The sequence below is a fragment of the Odontesthes bonariensis genome, chromosome 19, assembly GCF_027942865.1.
Source record: "Odontesthes bonariensis isolate fOdoBon6 chromosome 19, fOdoBon6.hap1, whole genome shotgun sequence".
NCBI classification, from domain to species: domain Eukaryota; kingdom Metazoa; phylum Chordata; class Actinopteri; order Atheriniformes; family Atherinopsidae; genus Odontesthes; species Odontesthes bonariensis.
Window position 1 is genome coordinate 8,410,549 of NC_134524.1, and position 23,995 is coordinate 8,434,543.

At 40.7% G+C, this 23,995-nt stretch overlaps 3 protein-coding genes across 4 annotated transcripts; 2 read left to right on the forward strand and 1 right to left on the reverse strand.

Moving 5' to 3' along the window:
• Positions 1–9,275: 9,275 nt before the first annotated feature.
• Positions 9,276–11,701, forward strand: cldn15a (claudin 15a). Its single transcript, XM_075450591.1, has 5 exons — positions 9,276–9,492; positions 9,796–9,960; positions 10,216–10,297; positions 10,384–10,491; positions 11,605–11,701. The coding sequence occupies exons 1-5, from the start codon at positions 9,276–9,278 to the stop codon at positions 11,699–11,701; spliced, it is 669 nt and encodes a 222-aa protein (XP_075306706.1).
• Positions 11,702–13,644: 1,943 nt separating this feature from the next.
• dnajc3b (DnaJ (Hsp40) homolog, subfamily C, member 3b) lies at positions 13,645–21,759 on the forward strand. Of its 2 annotated transcripts, none has more exons than XM_075450589.1 (12): positions 13,645–13,734; positions 15,438–15,548; positions 15,706–15,830; positions 16,960–17,034; positions 17,117–17,260; positions 17,472–17,653; positions 17,786–17,905; positions 18,010–18,115; positions 18,230–18,350; positions 19,482–19,614; positions 19,698–19,846; positions 20,140–21,759. In XM_075450589.1, exons 1-12 carry the CDS (start codon positions 13,647–13,649, stop codon positions 20,289–20,291), a joined length of 1,506 nt encoding a protein of 501 aa, XP_075306704.1. In that variant the 5' UTR covers positions 13,645–13,646; the 3' UTR covers positions 20,292–21,759. The 2 variants fall into 2 exon arrangements, with proteins under 2 accessions (XP_075306704.1, XP_075306705.1); XM_075450590.1 differs by having other exon boundaries at positions 13,651–14,147.
• A 205-nt stretch (positions 21,760–21,964) lies between these two features.
• naa38 (N-alpha-acetyltransferase 38, NatC auxiliary subunit) lies at positions 21,965–23,887 on the reverse strand. Its single transcript, XM_075450592.1, has 3 exons — positions 23,783–23,887; positions 23,085–23,259; positions 21,965–22,337 (listed from the first exon to the last, which is right to left on the reverse strand). The coding sequence occupies exons 1-3, from the start codon at positions 23,819–23,821 to the stop codon at positions 22,213–22,215; spliced, it is 339 nt and encodes a 112-aa protein (XP_075306707.1). The 5' UTR covers positions 23,822–23,887; the 3' UTR covers positions 21,965–22,212.
• Between the last annotated feature and the right edge of the window lie 108 nt (positions 23,888–23,995).

Genomic DNA, 23,995 nt, shown 5'->3' on the forward strand with positions numbered 1-23,995 from the left:
TGACCCGAATACACATGAATGATGTGTTTGAATCCAAAAGGCCTTCAAGTTTATACAGCTTGGAGCCGGAAATTATGTATGAAAATGATAATATGGTGAAAATACTTACTTACATCTAATTTGGAGTCAAGTCAAAATCATAGAGTCTATCATTGTTACGATTCTAAAGCTTTACATTTTAAATTGAGTGTATAAATGGGGGTAAAGTAGGTCATGAGGAATGAAACACATTTTTCCCCTTCATATTTGGAACAAACTCATACAAACAAGCCCAAAGTGGACATTGTTTGAGATGAAGACGAGCTAAATGGCCACAAAACTGACACGACAAGTGTGTCCTTTGTAATGTACTGTTACGAAAGAGGAAAATTTCCATTTATCTAAACCTGCTGCGGATCCATTAATCAGGCATTAGTCAATATAATCTTGTATTGATGAGGCAAAAGTCCACGACAGACTCATTCAAATTATTGTTATTTATTTACTTTATTAAGTGTGTTTGCGGACGCTGTTGGAGTGTTTCCCACTTAGATCCAGATGCATGTCTCCAGAGACAGGCATGCCCTCCTCGTTCGCTCAGTCTGTATCGTCCTCATATCTTGATCCCCGGAGAGATTCAAGTCACCGACAGCGTTTTATGACTGGGAGACTCATGGAGACTATCACTTATGTTTGGCCTTATCAGCATCGTGGGATGTTACTCATTAACCTGCCTGACAGGACTGAAACTCGGCAGGAACTGATCAGTGAAAACAGTCGTTTTCTTTGGTGTGAAAGAGGTGATCAGGTGTGTAAACGAAAAGAGAAAAAAAAGTCTTTAAAAACTGAAGCACATTATGAACTCTAACTCTGATGAGCTCGTCTCACAAAGTGTTTAAACACACTTAGACATCAATGATTCATCAAAGCAGGTGTAATTCAGATCAGCTTCAGTGGGTTTGAGTTATAGGGCCAATGTTCATTGAGTTCCTGCTGGCCTTAAGGCACGACTGGAGGATATTAATGTGTAATCCCCATGTGGGAATAGAATACAACTGGGAACACTGTGTGTTGACTAGGTTCCACCATCGCACTGAGGTTACTGTGTAATCCAGTGCCGCAGCACTTTTTTGTCCGTCGCCTCGTGTGATTGCAGGCATTGACACAATGGCAGTAAAATTTCTATATTCTGTTAATGTGTGAAACGTCTTTGATTACATCTTGACCTATTTTTTTCCTTCACTTATAAGGTTTGGTGATTTTTTGCATGAGTTCGTTTTTTGTGATTTTTTTTTCAACAGGTTTCGTATTGACCTGCAAATCACAAGATCTAAAGTTACACGTGTTCTTGGTCAATCGATGTGTTTAGTCAAAGCAGGCAGGACCGCTAGGAACGTGTTTTTTTTTATTTCTCCAGTACCTTTAAAGATAAATCAGCCAGTTCTGTCATGTAAGAAGCTACAGATGATTGTTGGACTTCAGGATCAGGAGTGAGCCAAATGTTGTCTCCATTGAAAGAATAGAAGAATACTTTATTCATCCCCCAATGGGGGAAATTCAAATTAGTCAAGTAGCTACAAAAATGTTTAAATATTTACAATGAATGTATTAACAACAACAATAATAATACCAATTCTAGTAAAAATACTACTACTAACTAATAATAATAATAATAAATGACTAAATAAACAAATAAATAGAAAAATCAATCAATCAATTTGAGAAGAACTCAGCAGTCATTGTTAAAGCCTTATGGCTGTGGGAACAAAGGACATAAGGCTTCTTCTCCATCCTCGGAGAAGAAGATGAACTTCAACACCTCGGCTGTCTTCAAGAGAAGACATAGCTGAACGCACTTCTGAAGGAAGATTAGGTCCTTTGAAGTCTGCACCAAGCTGTTGCATATCTTCTTCAGGTCTGTAATGGATAGTACAATCTGCCGGCTCTGTGCTGGGGCTTGCTCTGCTGCTGATTGTAAAAAGAAGAGTGCTGCACATGTTAATGAACAGTGTGAGGTTTCTTTAGCTTTGTTGTCACAGAGAGCTACAGGAGGACTTTTCTACCAGCAGTAATAACAATACGACACTGTTCAAGTTCCACTGCTATGCAGATGACAGATATATTTACATGTGATGAACTGTAATAATGTAATTTATTTATTTATTTGAATAGGGACAATGCACATTAATGAACATCAGTATAAAAACAAATGTAAATATTCCGGATTATAGCTACAAAGCTAGTTTTCATCAGTAGTCCCTAGGCAGGCAAATACACAAGAAAGAAAATACATAAGAAAAAAATATAATATACAATAGAAGCATCACAGGGAATGTTTAGAGTCTACTGGTCACATGACTGGTTTGCTTTCAGCCATAGCTTGAGCCGAGCTCTAAAGCTGATCAGTGTGGCACAAAGACACAAAGGCCTGGATTCACTGCTTTTAAACTCTGATAAATCTGAGGTTGTTATATCGTATTTGGCTCTAAACACACTCAGTGGGGTTACATGGCACTGAAAGGATCAGATAATTGGCTAAATTACAATAAGACTGAGTTATTAAGTGCATGTAGACACCTTAATCTGACAAGAAATTGGATCGAATCGAGTTACTCGCGACACGGTTGAAAGTCAAAATAAACGTGTTTGCAGACGGTGAAGCACGTGGTGAATTAGACTTTGCGTTCTGCGCATGCTCGAGATTTTTTCCCGGGGTCGTGACCCGGAAGTCGGAAGAGACGATATTACTGTTGTTGTCGCCGTCAGAAAGAAAAACAACGCGATGGAGAATGCTCCGTTGGGCATCGAGTTTGTGCAACAAGCAGCTCATCACAGACCAAATGTAGAGGGACGTAGCTTCATCTTGCTCTGCGTTCTCCATTTTCTCAAATGCCTGAGTTTGTTGTTGTTGTTGAAGAGGTCAACAGGAAGTGGCTCTATTAGCAACAATTGGAATGGGTACAGCGCCACCTATCGTATCGGAGTATGCATGGGCGTGAGTTTGATTTCAGAAGTGCTGGGGACAATTACCATAAACCTGAGTAAGGTTTGAAAAGTGCTGGGTACAAGCTAGGCCCATTACTTCCGAATTGAGGTTTCATGATAAACAATAGGCATTGCATAAGATGACGCGTATTGACGCGATATTGTCCTCATATTAAAAGTTAAAAGCCATCTGCGCGGTCTTGTTTAGGCCGTCGGAAACATCCTGGGTTGGGACAAACTTAAGAGTAGGCCCTATTCGTATTTCAAAATCCGCATTTTAGTACACGATTTCGGTTTTTGCACAGCCCTTGACACACCAACAAATCTCAGACAAACCTCGACCAAGCAAGAGCGCATCAGGAGACGTGGCCTGGCTACAAACAGCCCTTGGTCTGACAAAGTTTTCAAACATTGCCAGGCTATGAAACGACGGATAAGAGTGAACGAGCAGCAACCCCTCTGTGAAATAAGTTTTCATTCATTGGCTATCTCGCCTGATATGCATCATAAACACTGACGAATCTTCACCTGCAACACCAGCGACGTCTTTCATCGCTCGTTACAATGTAACAGACTGCAGACCGCAAGCGCAGTGTGTGGGAGCGGAGCGGATTCAACATAGTTTCTATTCAGCAATGGGGGCTGATCGCAAGCGCATTCATACAAGGAGAGTGAAAGCAGAGCGGATCAAATAGTCTTTGGTTAGGAGAATGCCATGATATAAAATTATAGTTTTTGGGAAAGCAGAGTAGTCTGTTACATGCATGAGGCACAGACTGGTCAAATCAATACATCCACATTTGTTATAGCCAAAAGCGGCGTTGGCACGTTCTCTACTTTTTTAAAGTGGTGGGGACAAATCTGCTCGTCAGATAAAGTGCCGGGGAAGCGTCCCCACCGTCCCCACCGTCCCCGGTGGAAATGACGCGCCTGGGAGTATGAAATGCTTTGTTCCTCTGATCCGATTCATTCACCGCCATATATCCAAGGATAATTACCCTTCCTCAACTCATTCTTATTGTAATTTAGCCAATAATCTGATCCTTTCAGTGCCATGTGACCCCACTGACTGTCTAACCATGTACTTTGACCTCCAGTAGACGTAGCACAAACCTTTATGTCAGGGGTCTCGAACTGATCCTTGAAAGGGCCGGTGTGGCTGCAGGTTTTTGTTCCAACCCTGACTTGTTTCATTCAATCAACTGAACTGTCTGCACTGAAGGTCTTAACCAGTTCAGTTGATTGAACCCCTCACTTCTTTCAAATTTGCTTCCAAAGTGCCAGACTTTTTAATCATTAAGACACCAATGAAAACACAGAGCAACAGGGGTGTCTCAAGACTTTTCACAGCCCTTAACTCTTGGCCAGGATGCATCCTTTACCTCAAACCTAAAAGTTTCTTTGAGCAACTTTCTTTTAATGATCCACTGCTGTAAATCTAAATGATGTTAATGTCCACATGACTCTAAAAAGCCTCAAGCTGATCTAAAATGCTGCAGTTAAGGGTTCTGACAGGAATAGACATGAGTTATCACACTTCTCTGGTTTTGGCATCGCTTCGCTGGCTTTCTGTGAAATCCAGAACAGACTTTTAAACCTGACATCTGTGTATCATAACATCCCAAAAGAGCTCTCCTCTCTCTGAGTGCAGGTTTACTTGTGGTTTCTAGGAGTCTTCACCCATCTCTACCTTTATTTTTAGGCTAAAAACATTCAAGCGAATGGATACAACTGGCTCAGGTGATAGAAAAACATCTCTTTGTTATGCTGCCGTGGGCTATGACTGCCTCTCTGTTCCTGTGGGTGCCTTTGGATCCTGAGTTACACGTTTCTTTATCTCTGGTCTGATCTGATTAAAGATTTCCTCACATTAAAGGCGCTTCTCAAGAGGCTATTAATCTCATATAGATCATACAGATAAAATATCAAATAGGTCCTAATGTGTTTTTGATGAGGAGTTAAACATAAAAGCGGCTGATCTTTTTTTTTTATCATTTGATTGTTGGATGGCAAAATTATAAAATTAAAAAAAACACACATTTTTATTTATTATTTCTTAAAGTATTGCTTAAACCTGATTGGTAGAAGCACTTTAACCCCTTTGACCTTTGAATCCTCCCACTCCACTGAGCTCTGGGATGAGTCTGTCTGATATAAGCAACAGACATGAACTCTGTCATAATTAAAGAAAAAGATCAAAAGATATGGTTCTAACACATTATAACAAAAGCTTTATTTTCAGTGGGTTCAAATAAGGTGAAATAATGGGAATATTTAGAGATAAATGATAACTTTGTGATTTAACAGTAATCAAAGTGTGGAAAAACGATTCAAATTCAAATTTTTTCATGTCAAAATGTTTAATTCAGCAATAAATCTAAATCTACTGCCCAGAACAAACTGCTGAACACAGTTTCCACAGAAAAATTTATCTTTTTTCACAAACTTGAAAGTTTTCAATTTAGTTTTACTACCATTTTTTTTCTAAATCAAGCAAGAATATTTTTAAATGTTCCCTATTTCTTACAGAGTTCCCTGCGGGCCTCCTCTGAGTAAACCAGTGGACACAGGCCTGTTTTTTCATACCTCTGTGCAGTCATCCGCACCGTGCCTCATCCTCACGTGCTCGTCCCATGTCTCTTTAACGACTTATTCCTGGAAAGAAGATGAAAAGTTATGGCCTTTCTTCCAGGTATGACTGAAGAAAATGTCACATAAAACTTTTCTTTTTGCATACAAACCTTCAGCGATGTTTTTCTTCTAAATGCACAAACTTATCAGCAACCAACGATGCAGCCAAGTACGCTGTAAAGATGAGCTTTGCAAACAGTTTGGTTGTAAAATGAGACCTTTATAGTGGGTCAGGATCCACTTTTTAGAGCACCTCAGGTGCAGGTGCAGAAGGTGAGGTCGGCTTCTTGGTTTAGCTTCAGCTGTGGTTTGAACCTCTGCTTTTTTTCCCTACACAGAGATGGGAGCAGAACGAAAGATGTTTTATATATATATTTATCACTGGAATATTGTCCATAATGTCAATAAATGTGTGATTAGATGGATTAAATTGATAATGACTCTTTGAGTTATTTTGGTGTTTCTTTGCTCCTAGACATAATCACATCCTTTTTACTTTAAAAAAAATAATCAAAAGTGAAAAAAACATCATTCATCTGTGCAGAGACGTGATTTAATGACGTCTGAAACGTTGATTGTAGCAGTAAAAGTTAGCTGATATCCATCTACACTCTTAAACTGTTTAAAGGGTTGTAGATAACTGAAAAGTTGCATTGAATCCAGTTAGCATGAATGGCAAAAGCGTTCCAGGAATAATGAAGCACCAGTGCGAAATATTCAGGTTGATGATGAACTGAGCAACAAATCTCTGTAAAACATCCACCCTAAGTACTACTTTGAGCTTCCTTAACACGAAGAGCTTGAACGAGGCCCCACAGGTGAGTAAGGTCACATTTTTTTTACCACTTATAACTTCTTAAGCTGATTCCTTAAATTAGGATTAGGTTTGGGTTTTAAATTGTATGTTCAAACATGCATCACTTTCAAATATACTAAAATAAATTAAAGGAAATGTTCAGAATTCTTGCATTTTGTTGGCGTTGCGTTTTAGAGTGAATTGTTCTAACAGAAAAGATTCTGAATGTTTCTTTTTAATCACCCCATAAATAAGAAAACACCGTCAACAACCTGAACAAAGTCTATTTGCTCATAATTTAAGGGAAGAAAATGTTAGTTTAACGAGGCTGAGAATGAGATAGGAATCAAACCCTGTCTAAAGAAACCTTCATTGGGTGTGAGATAGAGCATATTTATGTGTGAAAACCACCACGGGCAGATAAAAAGGAAGTATTAATGACCTATTCAACAGTTTATTTGCTCCTTTTTAAAAGAAAAAGAAATTTGAGAAGTGAAAGCTGTGAACAAGGCTGAAAACCAGTATTAACTGGGTGTAACCAACAGACACAGCACGAACTCAGAAACATTTCTCAAAGCCCCATCAAAGAGCTACCTCGGGAAGAAATAAATGTATATAAACATGATCCAGAAACCCGGCCATCTTCCCCGGGTCCAAGTTCATTTCAGATAAAAAATGACATGAAATTGTTAACTGGAAATCATTGACGATGAATCCTCTGGGCTAAGACCCCACAGCATGCAGTTCAAAATCCAGCATTTGTGATGGTATGGATGTGCGTTAGTGAATATTACCTCTTCCTCATTCACCACAGAAGAAGTAACGAAATTTGGAAAAGATGTAAACCAACAAACTGTATCTAAAAACAACTGAATGTCTCAGTTTCTACGTTTTATGTGTCATCTTTGTCCTATTTTTTTTATACAAAATTTGGGGTTAAAACTGATACAGAAATCCACTTTTTCTCACTTAAACACTTAAACACTTAAAACAAAGTGCAGCTGAAGTTAAATGTCTGTTTTAATTCACAGAAAACCAATGAACTACTGTTCAAAACATATCTTTAAATTTGTTGCTTTTCCTTACGATTCCTCTGATAATTTGGATGTAATTGAATCCATTTTGATCCAAAATCCTGACTTTGGGATCTGAGTTCGATCCTAATTCCATAGCTCACTATTTTCTGAAATTTTACCGAACAATCTTTAATAAATTGAACAAAAACAAACATTTCCACAAGGAAAGTAATAATCACATGCAAATGGAAAGAAAGACTGAGCTCAGACACAAAAAGCAAGAACAGTAAAATCCAGCTTTTAAACGTATAAAGAAGTGACACAACTCATACTATATAATGTGAAATTATATTGTTTTTTAGAAAGTTGACTTTTAAATACGTTTCCTTATAGATATACTTTAAAAGCAGGACTTCAGTCAAGTTTTTTCTTTATCTTTATGCCGTCTCTCCTAAAAATATTTAGATAATTCCGCCTCCACTGTTTGAGTCTTTACTATTATTCTAAAATCTTGGAATCTTCCTTTAAAATGTGGACAATTCGATTTTTAAATGCTTTTACAGCAAGAGAATCCCCGTTTTGACTGACATGGGTCCTTTTATAGTTGCTCTTTTTTCTTGACGTGAAATAAATTGGTCACTGTCTATATTCTGTAATCTTTTAAATCGTCAAAAGCTTGAACATTCTCATCATTTGTTAATGATTAACACTCCGCGTTTTAAGCCCAAAGCCTGATTTAAACAGATTTATGGACGAGAAAAACAACCTGCTGATCATTCTCTGTTCTCTAACATGTTCCATCGTTGGGCTGAGTCTCTCAGAGCATTTGATTCTGGTTTGGTTGTGTTGATTTTGACTTTTCTTTGCCAACGCTTTCACCAAGGAGAAGCTTGAGTCGAGTTGGTCTATTTTTGGAGCCTCGTTTGTTGACCTTTAAACAAATGAGTTTGCTTCTTTCATAAATCTTCTCGCTTCTATACGCCTGACAACGTTGTCTCAAATGCAGGTTAAGATTTATCAGGGCAACGATCTCGTGGTGGCCTGGATTTGGTGGCTCTGACCCAAAAGTTATCAGAACAGTTATTAATGACTCCGGACAAACACAGAAACCAAGAGATGAACCGGGTAACTTTGGACTTTTGTCTGGTTGGTCGTTGGGACTTTAAATTACACCACTTCAGTGTTGACATTGTTCTGGGCGCGACACTTCTGGCGATTGTGTTATTGTGTCATACGGCCTTGAGATATTCAAATCAAAACAATAAAACAAACAAGGTGTAGCCTCTAACATGAAAAATATACATTCATGATGCAATTATTAAGGCTTTTAGAGGCTTTTAGATGCATTAATTCAATCTTTCAGAGGAAAACGTTGTGATAATCCGTCTGAAAAGTTGTTAATCTTGGACTGTTTGTTAAATTTGGACACATTTTAGAAAAGCTGCTCATAATTAAGATCACAACTTTTTTTTATTCTATATGTTTTCAAAGCATTTGATAGTTTGAATGTGATCGAAAACACCCACAGCACAGTGACATTAAAAATGACGGATGACCATTGGACCCTGAGACTGAGCCGATAAACACCTGTTGAGTTTCAGGGGTGTAAAATGTAAAAAAAAAAAAAGGAAAGAAAGATTGTGTGTGTGTGTGTGTGTGTGTGTGCGCAGACGATAGGGGGAGGAGAGTCATATAAATCATTATACATATCCGTAGAGCTCGATGCATCTCACACCCCAGCAGACTCCTCACACTCTCACTCCTCAACAGGTGATCTGATCTTCACAAACAAAACCCTAAAGATTTTTTATCAGAAAACCCGACGTCTGGATTTACTTTTTGACCGACTGCCGGGTTGTGGAAGGGTCATGGATCCGATCGTGGAAGCAGTGGCTTTAATTTTGGGGTTCGTCGGATGGGTGATGGTGGGGGTTGCGCTGCCAAACCGTTACTGGAAGACCTCCACCGTGGATGGGAACGTCATCACCACCTCCACCATCTACGAGAACCTGTGGATGTCCTGTGCCACCGACTCCACCGGGGTGCACAACTGCAGGGAGTTCCCTTCGCTGCTTGCTTTGAGCGGTATGTTGATTAAAAAAAATGGATTAGTTAATGTTAGAAACTGTTTTAAGTGGATTTGATATGCGTATTCTACATATTTACCCATGATTGATCTGTTTGTTAGAGAATAAAGAGGTAATATAACGAAAAATACAGATTAAAGAAGAATTTTATGATTCTACGTGTCCCAAAAGTCCCAAAAGTCCCAAAAGTCCCAAAAGCAAACATCAAATCTTCAAACTGGGCTCATAACTTTAAGCACTTTTTTTCTCAACAGATGGCAGCGTTGTTGAATTCGGTTGCTTTTTGGGTTTTTCACCACAGGTTACATCCAAGCGTCTCGTGCCCTGATGATTGCATCGATAGTGTTGGGCACCTTTGGACTGTTTGCAGCCCTGATCGGAATCCAGTGTTCTAAAGCCGGGGGGGAAAACTACATTCTCAAAGGGAGGATCGCAGGCACCGCTGGGGTCCTTTTCATACTTCAAGGTAACAAAAAGCACTGAAAAAAGTAAGGCTTTTCAGAGCACTTTGATGGTTATGACCTGCTGATATACAGCCCTATAAATACAGAAGATAAAGGAAGTTATTCAGCAGAACGATAAATCTTGATTATGTTTTATTGCACACACTGAAATCCGTCCTCCATAAATTTCTTCCTGGTTTTCTTTAAGACTTTTTAAATTACTGGCAGCCCCACTTCTGCTTTCGCAACCATTAAAGAACTCAATTGTCTCTCAACAGGTATTTGCACTATGGTGTCAGTGTCCTGGTATGCCTTCAATATCACTCAGGACTTCTTCGATCCTTTTTATCCCGGGATAAGGTGAGATGCTGCCGGTGGAGGTGGCGTGGGACAAATAGGCCTTCAGGTCAGGTGTTGGCTGACTGAAACTCTGCTCTGTGACGCAGGTTTGAAATAGGAGAGGGGCTTTACATCGGCTGGTGCTCGGCGGTGCTCGCCATCGCTGGAGGGTCCTGCCTCACCTGCTCTTGCAAAATGGCCACAGAGGAAAAATAGTGAGTTCACACCAACAACTTTATCTCTTTGTGTCTGTGTTTTGTACAGAGCTGAAGGATCTACAGTTACTTTTTCACTAAGCAGTTGTCCGACTTGTAGTTGATTAACCACAATTAATCAAAGCATTCTCTGATGTGCATTCTAACCTTTTTGTTGAGAGCCTTGTGAGGGCTGTTTTGTCACTGAGCAGATCCCAAAAGTTACCCGTGAAGACACTTTTCACTAAACTGTGGCAAAGCTTTATTCATTTCCCTTTGAAATGTAATAGAAGCACCTATCTGACGAATCATAGTCATGTTTCTGTGGTGCAGAAATGCCAGGATTAAGTGAGTGTGGCTATCTGCGGCCATGAAAAGCGGCTTCTGATGGGCTCAGAATGCTTACTGCAGAAAGAGTTTGGCGCCCCCTGGTGGTCGGATAGAGTGCTTCGCAGGAAGAATTCACCTGATTGTAAACGGGTCGTAGCTTACTTTGCTTTCATTATGAGACCGAAGACATTTTGCTTTGTCAAAGCTGAAAAAAGGATGGACTGTGACTCAAACAGCACAAATGTGTAAAAACAAACCAAAGAATAAAATCCTACTTGCCGTGCTGATACTTTTTCTCTTTTTTTGCCACATTTCAGTCATTGCGAGTCTCATTTTGGTCCTTTTTTTTATCTCCCATTGGTCATTCTGCATCTCTTTATAGTCTTTTTGTGTATGTTTGCAGTAATTTAGCATCACATTTAGGTCACTGAGGTTTGTTATTTATCTCTTTTCGGTTACTGTAGCCATGTGAATATGGTTTGGTCAAATGCTAAAGATATTAAGACCATGTGTAATTGTGAAGCTTTACGCCAGATTGCGGCCATTTTATGTTTTGTTCGTTTTTTTTTTAATTGGTGTATCTCCTGCACCTCATGGTGGTTGCTTTATGACTCCTTCTGGGAGGTGTTTTATCATTTTGAGTGAGACCTCCTGACATATTGGGCCCCTGGTCTTATGTTCAGGTCAAAAGGTCACGTTTGCATGCACTGCAAAAGACAAAGTAAATGTTTTCTGGATTGTTGATTTGAAGACCTAAAGCGAATTACTTGCCAAACTAAGGAAATGTGTGTTCTTGCTCTGCAGCCCGCTGCCTCATCAAACCAGAGGAACCGTTTATTCTGGAGTTGCACCGAGCAGGAGCGTGGCTGCCAGCACTTACGGACGAAATGCTTACGTCTGAGCAGGGAATGACGACGGGGACGTTTTCATCACCTCAGCGTTTGTTTGTGTATCTAACACGTTGAGTTTTTACACTTCACATGGAGCTTTTTGTCCAAGAGAGCTCCAGAAGTCACTTTTAGCACCGCTGCACTGTATATAAGCACAATATCCTGTAAAAATAACAGCATTGAGGCTGTAAACATTGTACAAAGCTACACCGCTCATCACCGTGCCATTGTCCAAACAAACTTAATGCTTTCTGTGATTCTGTTTATATTTCATTGATGTCATCAGCTAACTATTTAAAGTCGTTAATTTTTCTAAAGAAATTCAATCATAAGAGCATCTGCGTAACACGGCCAGACATTTGTGAGGTCAAAGTGTAACAGTTCAGATTATATTAGTGTTGTTTTGTACAGTTTTGTAGAGCACCTGTGAGAGATGGCGGAGGACCGATTATCGTTTCATTTCAATTGTAATTTTAGGTTTTTTGGGGTTTTTTTTACAACTGCACACAATAAAGTGTTTCATGGTAAACACTGAAGTGGGACTTTGTATTTTTGTCCAAAAAACTTTTTTTAAATAGAATTTTTTTTACAAGCAATAACAAAAATGGTGGAAAATGTTCCATCTGTTCAACACAAATGCTGGATAGCTTCAAGTATTGTATGCAGCAGGTGTGCGCTATCTAAAGAAACAGAAGTTTAAATGTTATATTTCCATTAAATTATAGAATTTTTAGTGTTTAAGTCTACCAAAAGTAGCTTTTCGCTTCTATGTATGCACAAACCCTGTTTACAGATAAGTTGGGAATTTTCTGAAACGCAACAATAACTCAAATCTATGATTTATTAATTTATTTGAACGTTTATTTAACATGTACAAATTAAATTACCAGCTTCATTTGATTTACATAATATAAACAAATATACAATTTGATGTCAGCAACACACTAAAAATAGACCATTTCTTTTAAAAAAGTTGTTAAAAAAAGTCAGTATCTGTCATGCTATGGGGGTGCTTCATAAAAAGGTACCACTGATGCAGAGGTGTACTCTGGAGAATACTGCTACTTTAAAGGTGATATTTTTCCTGGGAAGTCCAGGGTTATTTCAGCAGAACAATGCCAGATTTGATCCATACTACTTCCAACAACATTGCTGTACAAACACAGAGTGTGTGTTCTTGACTGGCCTGCCAACAAAGCACATCCGTATCCTATTTAAAAGGTATGGAGCATCAAAAAGAGGACAACAACCAGTAGCTGAGATGTGGTATTCAGCAAAAATGGACACAGATTCCTCTGAAAATCTGCAACATCTAAGTAAAAGGAAGGGAGATACAACATTGTGGTTAACGTGCCTCCATACCAACTTTTACTGAACGTGTAGCTGGCATCAAATTCTAGATTTGTTTGTTTTTCACCTGCCGATCCTGTATGTGACATCATCACATATCCCTAAGCTGTTGCCACGCTACAAAAACAAAATGATTTCACTTTGTTGTTTGTCCCTCACATCAGCATATCTTTAATAAGTATTCATACTTCAGCAATATGATTAATAAAGTGTTACCGAATTAAATTGAATTGGATAAGATTCACTAAAGGTAAAAATAGCCTATTTCATGAATTATGGAAATAAGAAATACATGTTTTCTAACTGTATGTGAAAATATTTTTTACTGCAGGTTATAGTGTTAACAAAATAAGCTTTTATTAGAGCAGTTTGCAACGTAAAAATTCAACTCTCTCAGCACTGAAGTCATTCAACACCGGACTGAGTCTCCGCCGTTTCTCTTTAAGGACCTTCATTACATAACACTGTAATGAGAATGGTATGTGGCGATGCTTGGGTATAGAATGCTGTATTCCCGCCTGGCCCATGCGGGAACATTATGGGAGGGTCATTAGTGTTAAAATAATCTCTCCAATGAGAGCAGCCCACGTTCACGGACGAACACGGATGTGCGCCGTACGGACCAACCACGGAAATGTAGGGCAGAGAGGAGGAGGGGGACGGCGAGAACAAGCAGAGAGGTTTCGTTTACAAAGTGAGCATTTGGTCGGCTGTTTCATTTTTCCACCAGTTGGTTGTGAGACATTGCTTCTCTTTAAAGGATAGTCGAGTTTTTAACGCTTCGACGAAAGGTCGAAGTGCCGTTTGTGTTGGGGAACCTTTCAGCGACGCGCCTCATTTCCACACGGAACACTATCCCACCCGGACCGTAAATAGACCGTCGTAGCTGTTCCTGCCGTCTGTCAGAGACGAAGAAACGATGAGGAAGCGGTCATTTCGGTGAAATAAGACAGCGTTTTTCAGTCGCGAAAGTGTGTGAGTGAGGTCGGTGTGACGGTGTGACGGTGTGAGTTTATCCGGACATGGAGTCGTGTCGGCGGGCAGGAGTTAGCGGGCTCCTGTGCTCCTTGTCTCTGCTCTGTGTCCTCTTGGACATTCAGCTGGACGGTAAGACCACTTTTTATTTTCATCAGCAAGACTATTAAAGCCCCAATAAACACAAACACGGACGCTTCTAGACGTTTACAGCTTGATTATAGAGTAAAGCTGCTCAAAGTTTACCAAACTGTGACGGCCTTTTTTTACTTAAAAAGGCTATATATTTGTAACCAACGCTTTAAGACTTCAACTCCACGATTCGTGATGTGACATAACAACGATTTAGCCGGTAAAAATCATGTTTTACTGCACTATAAGGTGTTTTGCAGGAGTAAGATTGTGTGCAGATAAAGCTCCCAGGACGGTGCGATGGCTCTTAGGTGCAAAACTGGTCAATGAAATATAAAAATAAACCAGATTTGGGCAGAAAAACAAGAAATAATGGTGACTGTACACAGACATAAAAGCAAAGCATGATCACTGCAACTTAAGTTTGAACATTTAAAAAAATGTGTTTTCTGTTTCGTTTTTATATATACTTGAAATTTAAGTTATTTGTTTCCTCGTTTGTAAATCGTTTCACTTTTGGTTGTGTTGTGTTCTGCACCTCAGGGTACCACCTGCAGATCCTCTGTGAAAATAAAAAGCAATAATTGTCCAAGTAAACAAATATGTACTCTTGAAATATTAGTAGTTAACTTGTAACATTTAATCAGTGTCTAAAAAAAATGAGAAAGGTAAATGCTTATGACGTTTTAAAAGTCTGAGTGGAGAAAATGGCTGTTTTTTTCCCCCCGTTTATTTCTTTAAAATACAACTATCAACTGAAAACAGCTTTCAAATGCACGTATCTTATCATTTATAGCAGCACTTGATGACCATAAGGATCTTTGAAAAGTTAAAGATATTAACGTGATTTTAAAAAAGCAGAAAATGTTTTTTATTGATTATTATCTGTATTTGGGACTTTATGTTTCTTTGTCGTGCATTGGTCTTACTTGGTGTAATTTAGTATTTTAGATTACAGGAGAATCCGGCTTAAATGTCTTTCTCCTAACTCATATTTCACCTGCTCATATTAAACCATATAAATAGTCAGTGCCGCTTTACATAGTTGTGCCCATCACCCTTTTAGGTTTCCATTAATGGCTTCATACAGGAATGAACTCATCAGATCATTCAGATGTTAACGTCTTGGTTCACTCTTCATCATTTTTGGCCTGACTGTAATCTGAGAGAAGGTCTAAATCTTGAAAAGTAAAACCCAGCGTTTAGCTGCATCGTGGTGTGCCGTTAGGGTTTTGTGGTCCTGTCAACGCTGTCCTTCCAGCGAGGCTCAGCCACCGTTTTGTGTTACAGGTGTCTTGGGGGCGACTCATGTCGAGATCGAGCACCACTTGGAGATGGGCCGCAAACTTCTGGCAGCTGGTCAGCTGGCCGAAGCCTTGTCCCACTACCACTCAGCTGTGGGTAAGGTTACACACAGAGACCTGCGGACACGTTTATGTGAGCTGTAATAATGCTCGTTCTTTCCTGTACTTGCTGCAAACTTATCTTTACGGGCAAGAAAGGTGTGTTTTAGACACTTTGACATAAACTAAAGTTTAATGTTTCTGATTTTTTGTAGAGGGAGACTCTAAGAATTACCTGACCTTCTACAAGCGAGCTGCGGTGTTCCTGGCCATGGGGAAGTCCAAATCTGCTCTACCAGACCTGGCCCGTGCCATCGAGCTCAAGCCTGACTTCCTGGCTGTAAGTTCAGCTGATCACACATCATTCAGAAGGCACTTCGCTCTTGACAATACTCTTCCTCATACTACCACAGCTATGCAGATGCAGATGACACACAGATATATCTCGCACCGTCTCCAGATGACTGCAGTCCTATAGAGTCATTGTGCGACTGCTTAGAGCAAGTCAAAAAGTGGATGAACCCAAATGTCCTTCAGTTAAATCAAGAAAAAACTGAGGTCATTGTGTTTGGCAACAAAGAGAAGACGTTTGCTGTCAGTAAACATCTTGAGTCACTGTCTCTAGAAACTAAAGACCAAGTCTGGAACCTCGGCGTGCTGATAGACTCAGACCTGACCTTCAACAATCATATCAAATCAGTCACCAAATCAGCCTTTTATCACCTTAAGAACATATCCAGAATGAAGGGTTTCATGTCCCAAACAGATCAGGAGAAGCTGATTCATGCTTACATCTCCAGCAGACTTGACTACTGTAACGGTCTTCTGACTGGACTCCCCCAAAAGAGTCTCAAACAGCTGCAGCTCATTCAGAACGCTGCAGCCCGAGTTTTAACCAGAACAAAGAGATCACATCACATCACCCCAGTTCTCAGGTCTTTACATCGGCTCCCGGTCAGATACAGAATAGATTTTAAAGTTCTGCTACTCGTCTACAAATCACGGAATGGTTTAGGTCCAGAATACATGAACGACATGCTAGCAGAGTATAAACCCAGCAGAGCTCTGAGATCTACTGACTCAGGTCAGATAGTGGAGCCCAGAGTTCAAACTGGACCTGGTGAAGCAGCTTTTAGCTGTTATGCTGCACACAACTGGAACAAACTACCAGCAGAACTGAAATCAGCCCCAACTGGAAGCACTTTTAAATCCAGGTTAAAAACATTTCTCTTTCGGTGTGCTTATGGTTGGGTTTATATTTTTCTTTTCCCCCTCTTCTTCTGTTGCTTTTAACTGTGTTTTCATTTATTTATTTATTTATTTTTTATTATCTTTAAATTGCTGCTTTATGCTATTCTTTTAAATGCCTTGTCTTTATGTAAAGCACATTGAATTGCCTGTGGTATGAAATGAGCTATATAAATAAAGATGCCTTGCCTCATTTCCTCTTCATGCCGTCTCACCTTCAGGCCCGGTTGCAGAGAGGGAATATCCTTTTAAAGCAAGGAAACACACAGGAAGCCAGAGAGGACTTTGAAGCTGTGGTAGGTTGAATTGACTGACAGTCCTGTGTGAGTTTGCCGTCAAAAGAAGAACTCATTGGTTTTTTGGTTGTTTTTTTCCCAGCTGCAGCGCTCTCCAAACCACCCAGAAGCTCATGATCAGCTGATGAAAACCAACGAGCTGGAGGAGCTGCAGGAGGATGCTAACGCTGCATACCACCAAGGAGACTACAGCACCACGATCAATGTGTTGGAGAGGGCTATAGAGGCACGTGTGATCTTTGAAGGGATTGTTGGAAATCAGAACCGCACAATAATACTCTTGTTGTGCTTGGATAATTAAATAACATGACTATTGATTGGATTTATGTTAGTTTATATGTTATTATTCAGCCGAAATGAGAAAACTGGACTCTGAAGCGAAGTCTGATGCTGAGATGGATCAGTGTGCGTGTCTAAATGTTCGCGTCCTTCCTCAGATCTGTCCCTGGGATCCTGAGTCGCGGGAGCTCCGTGCAGAATGTTACATCCGAATGGGAGATCCACAGAAAGCCATCCAGGATCTTACGCCGACGACGAGGCTTCGCAACGACAACCGCGTAGCCTTTCTGAAGCTCAGCATGCTGCACTACAGCCTCGGGGAGCACCGCGAGTCACTCAAGTGAGCATCACACTGACAGCAGAGCCCTGCAAATGAGGTGTTCTCTCCCTTTTCAGAGATGTGATTCTCTGTTTCGCCTTATTTATTCTTTTTTCCCCACTGTCTGATTTGCCCTTTTTTGCTTCTACGCAGTCACATCAGAGAGTGTCTGAAGCTCGACCAGGACGACAAAGAGTGCTTCGGCCACTACAAGCAGGTGAAGAAGCTCAGCAAGCAGCTGGACTCGGCAGAGGAGCTGATTCAGGAGGGGAGGTCAGCACATCTGGGGGGACATTTGCAGATGCTTGTAAGCTGAAATCCTGTGATTTAGGGTGATGCTCATGTCCCAAAATAATTTAATTTCTCACCTCAATCAGGTGTCAAGATGCCATCGATAAGTATGAATCGGTGATGAAGACAGAACCTAACATTCTGTATTATACCAACCTGGCAAAGGAGAGGATCTGCTTCTGTCTCGTTAAGGTGAGAAAATGACATCATGAATCCATTTATCTAAGCTGTCAAACTTCTACAAAGAGTGTGGTTCAGTCTTATTTTCTTCTCCTAACATATTTCCTGCTTCTTGCCATTTTATAGCTGAACTTGGCTCCGGAGGCGATAGACGCGTGTTCGGAGGCCCACCAGCGAGACCCTCGCAACGCCAACATCCTCCGAGATCGAGCAGAGGCCTACATCCTCCTCCAGGACTATGAGAAAGGTGACGGGACAAACATTCACCAGAAAATAGAGGATTTTTCCTCTTTACTGCAGTCAAAATCTCTGTTTGGAAGGCTCTAGAATTAAAATGCAGAGCTAAAAGAAACAGGAGAGAATCGGGCAGATTTTTCTCTCTTTGGCTCTTCCCACTACGCTTGTGGGATGTAACACACTGTCATCAAGAGAAATCTGTGTGTGAGTCCTGCACATGTACTCCATACACGGGAATACTGCAGCATCTCAGCCCCCGGGCGCTCCAGGGCAGTTTCAAGCTCGGGAATGTGTATAACGCAGGTCACTTTGCTTCAAAATGAGTCAGAAGCACATAGTTCACAAGGTTCACAAACTTCTCTTGTGTTCTCTTTAAAGGGATAGTTCGCACCTTTGGACATGAAGCTGTATGACATCCCATATTAGCAATATCATTTATGAACATTTTCTTACCCCCTGCTGCGTCCTGTGAGCAGAGTTCCAGCCTCGTTTTGGTGTTGACGAAGGTAGTCCGGCTAGTTGGCTGGGGCTTAAAAAATAAAGCGTTTTGCTTCTCAAAACAATATGCGTTCAAAAGAGTAATACATTTGCATCACAAAGTCGTTCTCCAGGAAAAAGTCAGACCTCACAGTCGCTTGGTGCTATTTTCTCTCCCTTCGTATCACTGCGTGCTGCCGCCTGCTGACAGCCGCACCTGTTACGGTGTTTACTGCTCGGTCTGCACAGCAGGCGATTGTGAGGTCTGACTTTTTCCTGGAGAACGATTTTGTGATGCAAATGTATTACTCTTTAGAACGCATATTGTTTTGAGAAACAAAACGCTTTATTTTTTAAGCCCCAGCCAACTAGCCGGACTACTTTCATCAACACCAAAACGAGGCTGGAACTCTGCTCACAGTACACAGCAGGGGGTAAGAAAATGTTCATAAATGATATTGCTAATATGGGATGTCATACAGCTTCATGTCAAAAGAGGCGAACTATCCCTTTAACACTTTGGTCACAGAAGTGAGCCACACGCTAAGATCTCAGCCCACATTCGAAGGTGATGTGAACACAAATGTGGCCCAAGCCACCTTTAAGGGCCACCGACGCACAAGCAGCAGAGACTTTTACTTTAATATTTTTGTTTTAACTTCAGCTGTGGAGGACTACCAGGAAGCCAGGGAGTTTGATGGCGACAACGGTGACATCAGAGAGGGGCTGGAACGAGCACAGAAACTACTCAAAGTCTCCCGTAAGAGGGACTACTACAAGATCCTCGGTGTCAGCAGGTAACCGGTCCAGCCAAGTTTGTAAAGAAGCCGCGTTGGCTCCCATCTTCACTGACATCAACCTAACCTCTAACTCTCCTCAGGAGCGCTAATAAGCAGGAGATCATCAAGGCGTACAGGAAGCTGGCGCAGCAGTGGCATCCTGACAACTTCCAGTCCGAGTCGGAGAAGAAAGAAGCAGAAAAGAGGTTTATCGACATCGCATCGGCGAAAGAGGTCCTCACCGACCCAGGTCAGGAGCTCACGCACCTGATGCGTTAGGATCTGGGGAGTTTAGCTGCTATCTAGAGAGACTTTTCGCAAAAAAAAGTCGTTCCCTTTCGGAAAATAACTGAGAGGGAAATATTAATGGCTGAGGAATTGCACAGTTCAAGCTTTAGATGTAACGCGAGCTGTAGGGTTGCTGTGAAATATGTGAAAATGTTTTTATCCCAGTTCAGAGAGTCGGAAAGATTTGATTCATTTAATGAAGCTCAACCTTTCAGAACCGTAACTTTGTCTTCATTCTTCCCCACGATTCGGCAGAAATGAGACAGAAGTTTGACGCAGGCGAGGATCCGCTGGACCCAGAGAGCCAGCAGGGAGGAGGCGGAGGCGGCGGTCAGAGGGGCTGGCCCTTTCACTTCAACCCTTTTGAGAGTGGCGGCAGCTTCCACTTTAAGTTCGAGTACAACTAGAGAGCAGGACTCGACCCACACACGTGCACCGACGTGTTTGGACTTTGGGGGAAGACCTGTGCTGGATTTACGGAGAAGTCTTCCTCAGAACTCATACATCGGTTTAGACGTCGTTTTCGTCGGTTCCTGGAACTTTTGCCCCTTTTTTTTTTTTAAATTATTATTTCTATCTGGACTCCTCGCCACACAAACTGAGAACCCGACTGTGGTTCCTGTTGCGTAAAGTCGTCGCTGTGGTCGAAGAAAACGAAGTCACGTGAACACGTCAGCTGCCAAGAAAAACGGAAAAGGTGCCGGCTGAAAGCAGTGGAATGCGTCTGCTCTTATTACTCATTTCTTTCTTTGTGCCATTCTTTAAATCTTTTTTTTTTTCAATGCAGTAAGTCTTGCTGGGATGTTCCACAGGAGGATCATCAATGTGCCCCTTTTTTTTTTGCTTTTTCCTCGCAGTGTTCTTCAACTCGGCTACACGGATCTCAGTCGCCGAGGCGTCTTTTCTCCAAACAACCAAGACTTTTATATTTAATGACACCAAGAGACCCATTTTGTTGAGCTCTTGCATTACTCGTGAGACTGAAGCACTTTTACATAAAACTTGTGGGTGTAACCGGATAAAAATCCTATGGATCTTCAGTCAGCGTAGGTGCTCTGATTGCTTCTGACTTTAGCTTTAAACTGGAATTGGTTTTGATGGTTTTCTGCTGGGAATAATGTAATTTGATGCAACTGCAATTATTGAAAGACCTGCTTAAAATGCGGAGAAATTATTTAACATTTAAAAAAATGTTTTCTTGGATAAGATTGTAGCGACTGACGGAATCGAGCATTGTACCCGTATCTCTCTCTTTGCCTTTCTGCTCGTGTCACTGAACATATTTAAAAAAAACCTGCACTTTTTGCTCTTTTGTTTGAAAAACCACTCCACGGCTATCTCCACTCCTGAAATGTTACTGCGGGCTTTTTAAAAGCCTTTCGGACTCTTTATAAACCGAGCCTGTCTTCAGTGGTCATGTGAGAACTTCATTTATAAATAGAAAAGGTCAAAGGTTGGCGCTGAGCTGCAGCTCGAGTTTCTGTGGTTTACTGAACGCACTTGAGAAACAGGATATTTTTGGATAATATTTATCTATTTGGGACTATGGCACAAAGTGAAAGCAAAACCATTATGTTGCACGGTTAAGTTTGTAAATGAGGCTCAAATGTTGCAGCCACGAATGACAAAGCAAGAGGATGTTATTTTGAACTTTTTTTTACTTTTTTTTTCTTTTTGCACAAACGTAAGTTATTTTGTAATTACCAGATTAAGGACACAGTGACTGTAACTGCTTCTACTGCTTGTGTGAACCAAAATGTGACAGGCTCTTTGTATTTAAATCTAAGAGGAACAGATTTGTCAGGGGCATCGATTTTTCTGTTGCCAAACTGAATCAGCTGACATGCTTGAGTGTATTAAAATATAGAAACGGTGGGACTTTGTGCCAATTCTTCCTTTTCCAGAACCCTTTATAGGTTTTGAGGTATTTACTTGCAGATATCTGATGTTTGTCACTTTCTTTAAAATAGGAAAACGGAGCGTTCTCCTCCTTGGATGATGTCCGCCGCACCTCTGGTTCTTTAATGTTCTTATGATTTAAAACTGAGGGAAAAGCCTCAAATAGAGGGGTTTATTTTAAAACACTATAACAAATATGTTCACTGTAGACATTTAAACACACACACATTGTCCAGACTTGTTGCAAATAGGCTCTTTGTCAGTCATAGAGGGAATGGCTAAATCCAGAGCACTGACACAAAAGTTCTGTTTCTCCAGAGGCTGGATCACAATAATCCGATCGTCTTGGGACTCGGCTGCAGTCTGACACCCGGCTCGGCTGGAGTCGGTCACGTGAATGCTGGGCGCTGTCCAAGCAGACGGCTTTCGTCAGTGGCTGCCTCCGAAACCCTGTGTGTCTTCCAGACTCTCAGCCTCCACCTCGATTGACACCACGTGGTGACCGGGGATCATGGCCAGGCCCAGGACCCTGGGTTCACCCTGGGAGAACGTATCTGAGGACGGAAGAAGAAAACAACTCAGTTTAACTGTCCAAATAAAACTTTTTTTTTTTTTTTTTCATTTATCCTCCTGAGCAGGGAAATTCTGTTGGTATTTCCTTTCAAAGTGTGGTTCTAAAACTCTCAAACTAATCTTCTCCCCTAAACTCGCATCACGGATTATTCTCCTGGAAGATTAGAAGATGAATCCAAAGAAAATAAACTCAGAACGGCTGCTTTCAGATGTAATCCCTGAAGTCCCTCCCACCGGAGATGTCAGCAGAGGAGGCGAGGATGTGGGATTGATATGTCACGGTCCTTTCAGCCACTTACAACTCCCCCAACAAGCCTCCTCTCCCCGTACAATTTTAAGAACTTCCTTACACATCCTTGAAAACTTTTTTTCTAAGATCAGTTTCTGAGTCATGAGGAGGAACAAAATACACAAATAAAAGGAGGATTGTGTGCGGCAGATTAATTTTCCTCCAGTTGTAAAATCGTAACGATTTATAGCTGAAAGGATCACGTATATCAGAGAGAAACTTATCTATAAAAATAATAAAAATAGCTAATGTTATGTGAATCCTGCAGCATTAAAAATGGCTGAATGTTTCCTTTCAAAATGAGGTTTGATATCAAATTAATTTAAATATAACTTTTAAAAATGTCTCTCATGTGTTTTCTCTAATAAAACTTAGAATAAATAGACCCTAAAGATGTCATGCTAGGTACAAACTGGCAGATGTGAACCTCCTCTCCTACCTGTGGATTTGAGGAATTCCTGAGCTGAGCCGAGGATGACGTTGCAGTCCCGGTCTGTACAGAGGAAGAGCCCCACCAGAGTCCGTCCGTCTGTCATGCGGATCCTCATGTTCTTGTTTAGGAGCCCCTCCAGTTTCTGCCTCGCCTGAGAGGATGAAGACACCACAGACTGCTCCTGGGTGAGAACACAAAGCAAAGCGGCCAAAACGTAGCTTAATTCGGAAATACCTGCAAAATGTTGCTTGTAGCTGCCATCTGCTTTAGTACTTTAATCATTACATGAAAAACATGCTCTTGAACACACCCAGTAACCAGAAAGACTTAAAGCTCTGATAATAACGTCCATAGATTAGAAAATAAAAAGAAAAAAAAGTAGGTACTCGTTGCAGATTTAATCACACTTGGGTTTTCTGTGGAGTTATCGTAAAAACTAAAAACGTATCTAATCATTAAACACCTTAAGGAAACTGCGTTTTTAATGTAAATATAATCTGATAACCATAGACAGCTTAATGACGGATCAGATGTTCAGGCTAACTTGTTAGCCGCCAGCTAACGTTTAGCTATAACTTAAATAAAACCTTTAACAATATTTTCAATCAGTTTCTTGAAAAGCGTCTATATTCTTTTTTTATGATATTCAAAGCTGCTATGATAACCATGCTAATACTTAAAAACATTATGTGTAAAATACATACATGAGTCGAAGGACCATTTTCCTCAATCATTGTTGCCATAACCTCCCCCTCTTCTCTACAGTTGCTCACGGAGCAGTTTTACTGAGGGACCAGCTAAACCGGAAACTCAACCGGAACTCCGTCATCATTCTTGGAGGGAGTGATGTTAAATCAGAGTTTTACGTGAGTTTCAGTTTTTTTAGGAAAACAACACCATGAATTGTTGAAATTATT

Excerpts from the sequence above, each read along its gene's own strand:
- cldn15a (XM_075450591.1), top strand. The coding sequence starts at position 9,276 with ATGGATCCGATCGTGGAAGCAGTGGCTTTAATTTTGGGGTTCGTCGGA. Across the intron at positions 10,298-10,383 it reads CCTTTTTATCCCGGGATAAG|GTTTGAAATAGGAGAGGGGC; the intron begins GTGAGATGCTGC and ends TCTGTGACGCAG. Across the intron at positions 10,492-11,604 it reads ATGGCCACAGAGGAAAAATA|CCCGCTGCCTCATCAAACCA; the intron begins GTGAGTTCACAC and ends CTTGCTCTGCAG.
- dnajc3b (XM_075450589.1), top strand. The coding sequence starts at position 13,647 with ATGTGCGCCGTACGGACCAACCACGGAAATGTAGGGCAGAGAGGAGGA. Across the intron at positions 17,654-17,785 it reads GAGCACCGCGAGTCACTCAA|TCACATCAGAGAGTGTCTGA; the intron begins GTGAGCATCACA and ends GCTTCTACGCAG. Across the intron at positions 19,847-20,139 it reads AGAGGTCCTCACCGACCCAG|AAATGAGACAGAAGTTTGAC; the intron begins GTCAGGAGCTCA and ends ACGATTCGGCAG.
- naa38 (XM_075450592.1), bottom strand. The coding sequence starts at position 23,821 with ATGGCAACAATGATTGAGGAAAATGGTCCTTCGACTCAT. Across the intron at positions 23,260-23,782 it reads AAAATGGTCCTTCGACTCAT|GAGCAGTCTGTGGTGTCTTC; the intron begins GTATGTATTTTA and ends GTTCTCACCCAG. Across the intron at positions 22,338-23,084 it reads GGAATTCCTCAAATCCACAG|ATACGTTCTCCCAGGGTGAA; the intron begins GTAGGAGAGGAG and ends TTCCGTCCTCAG.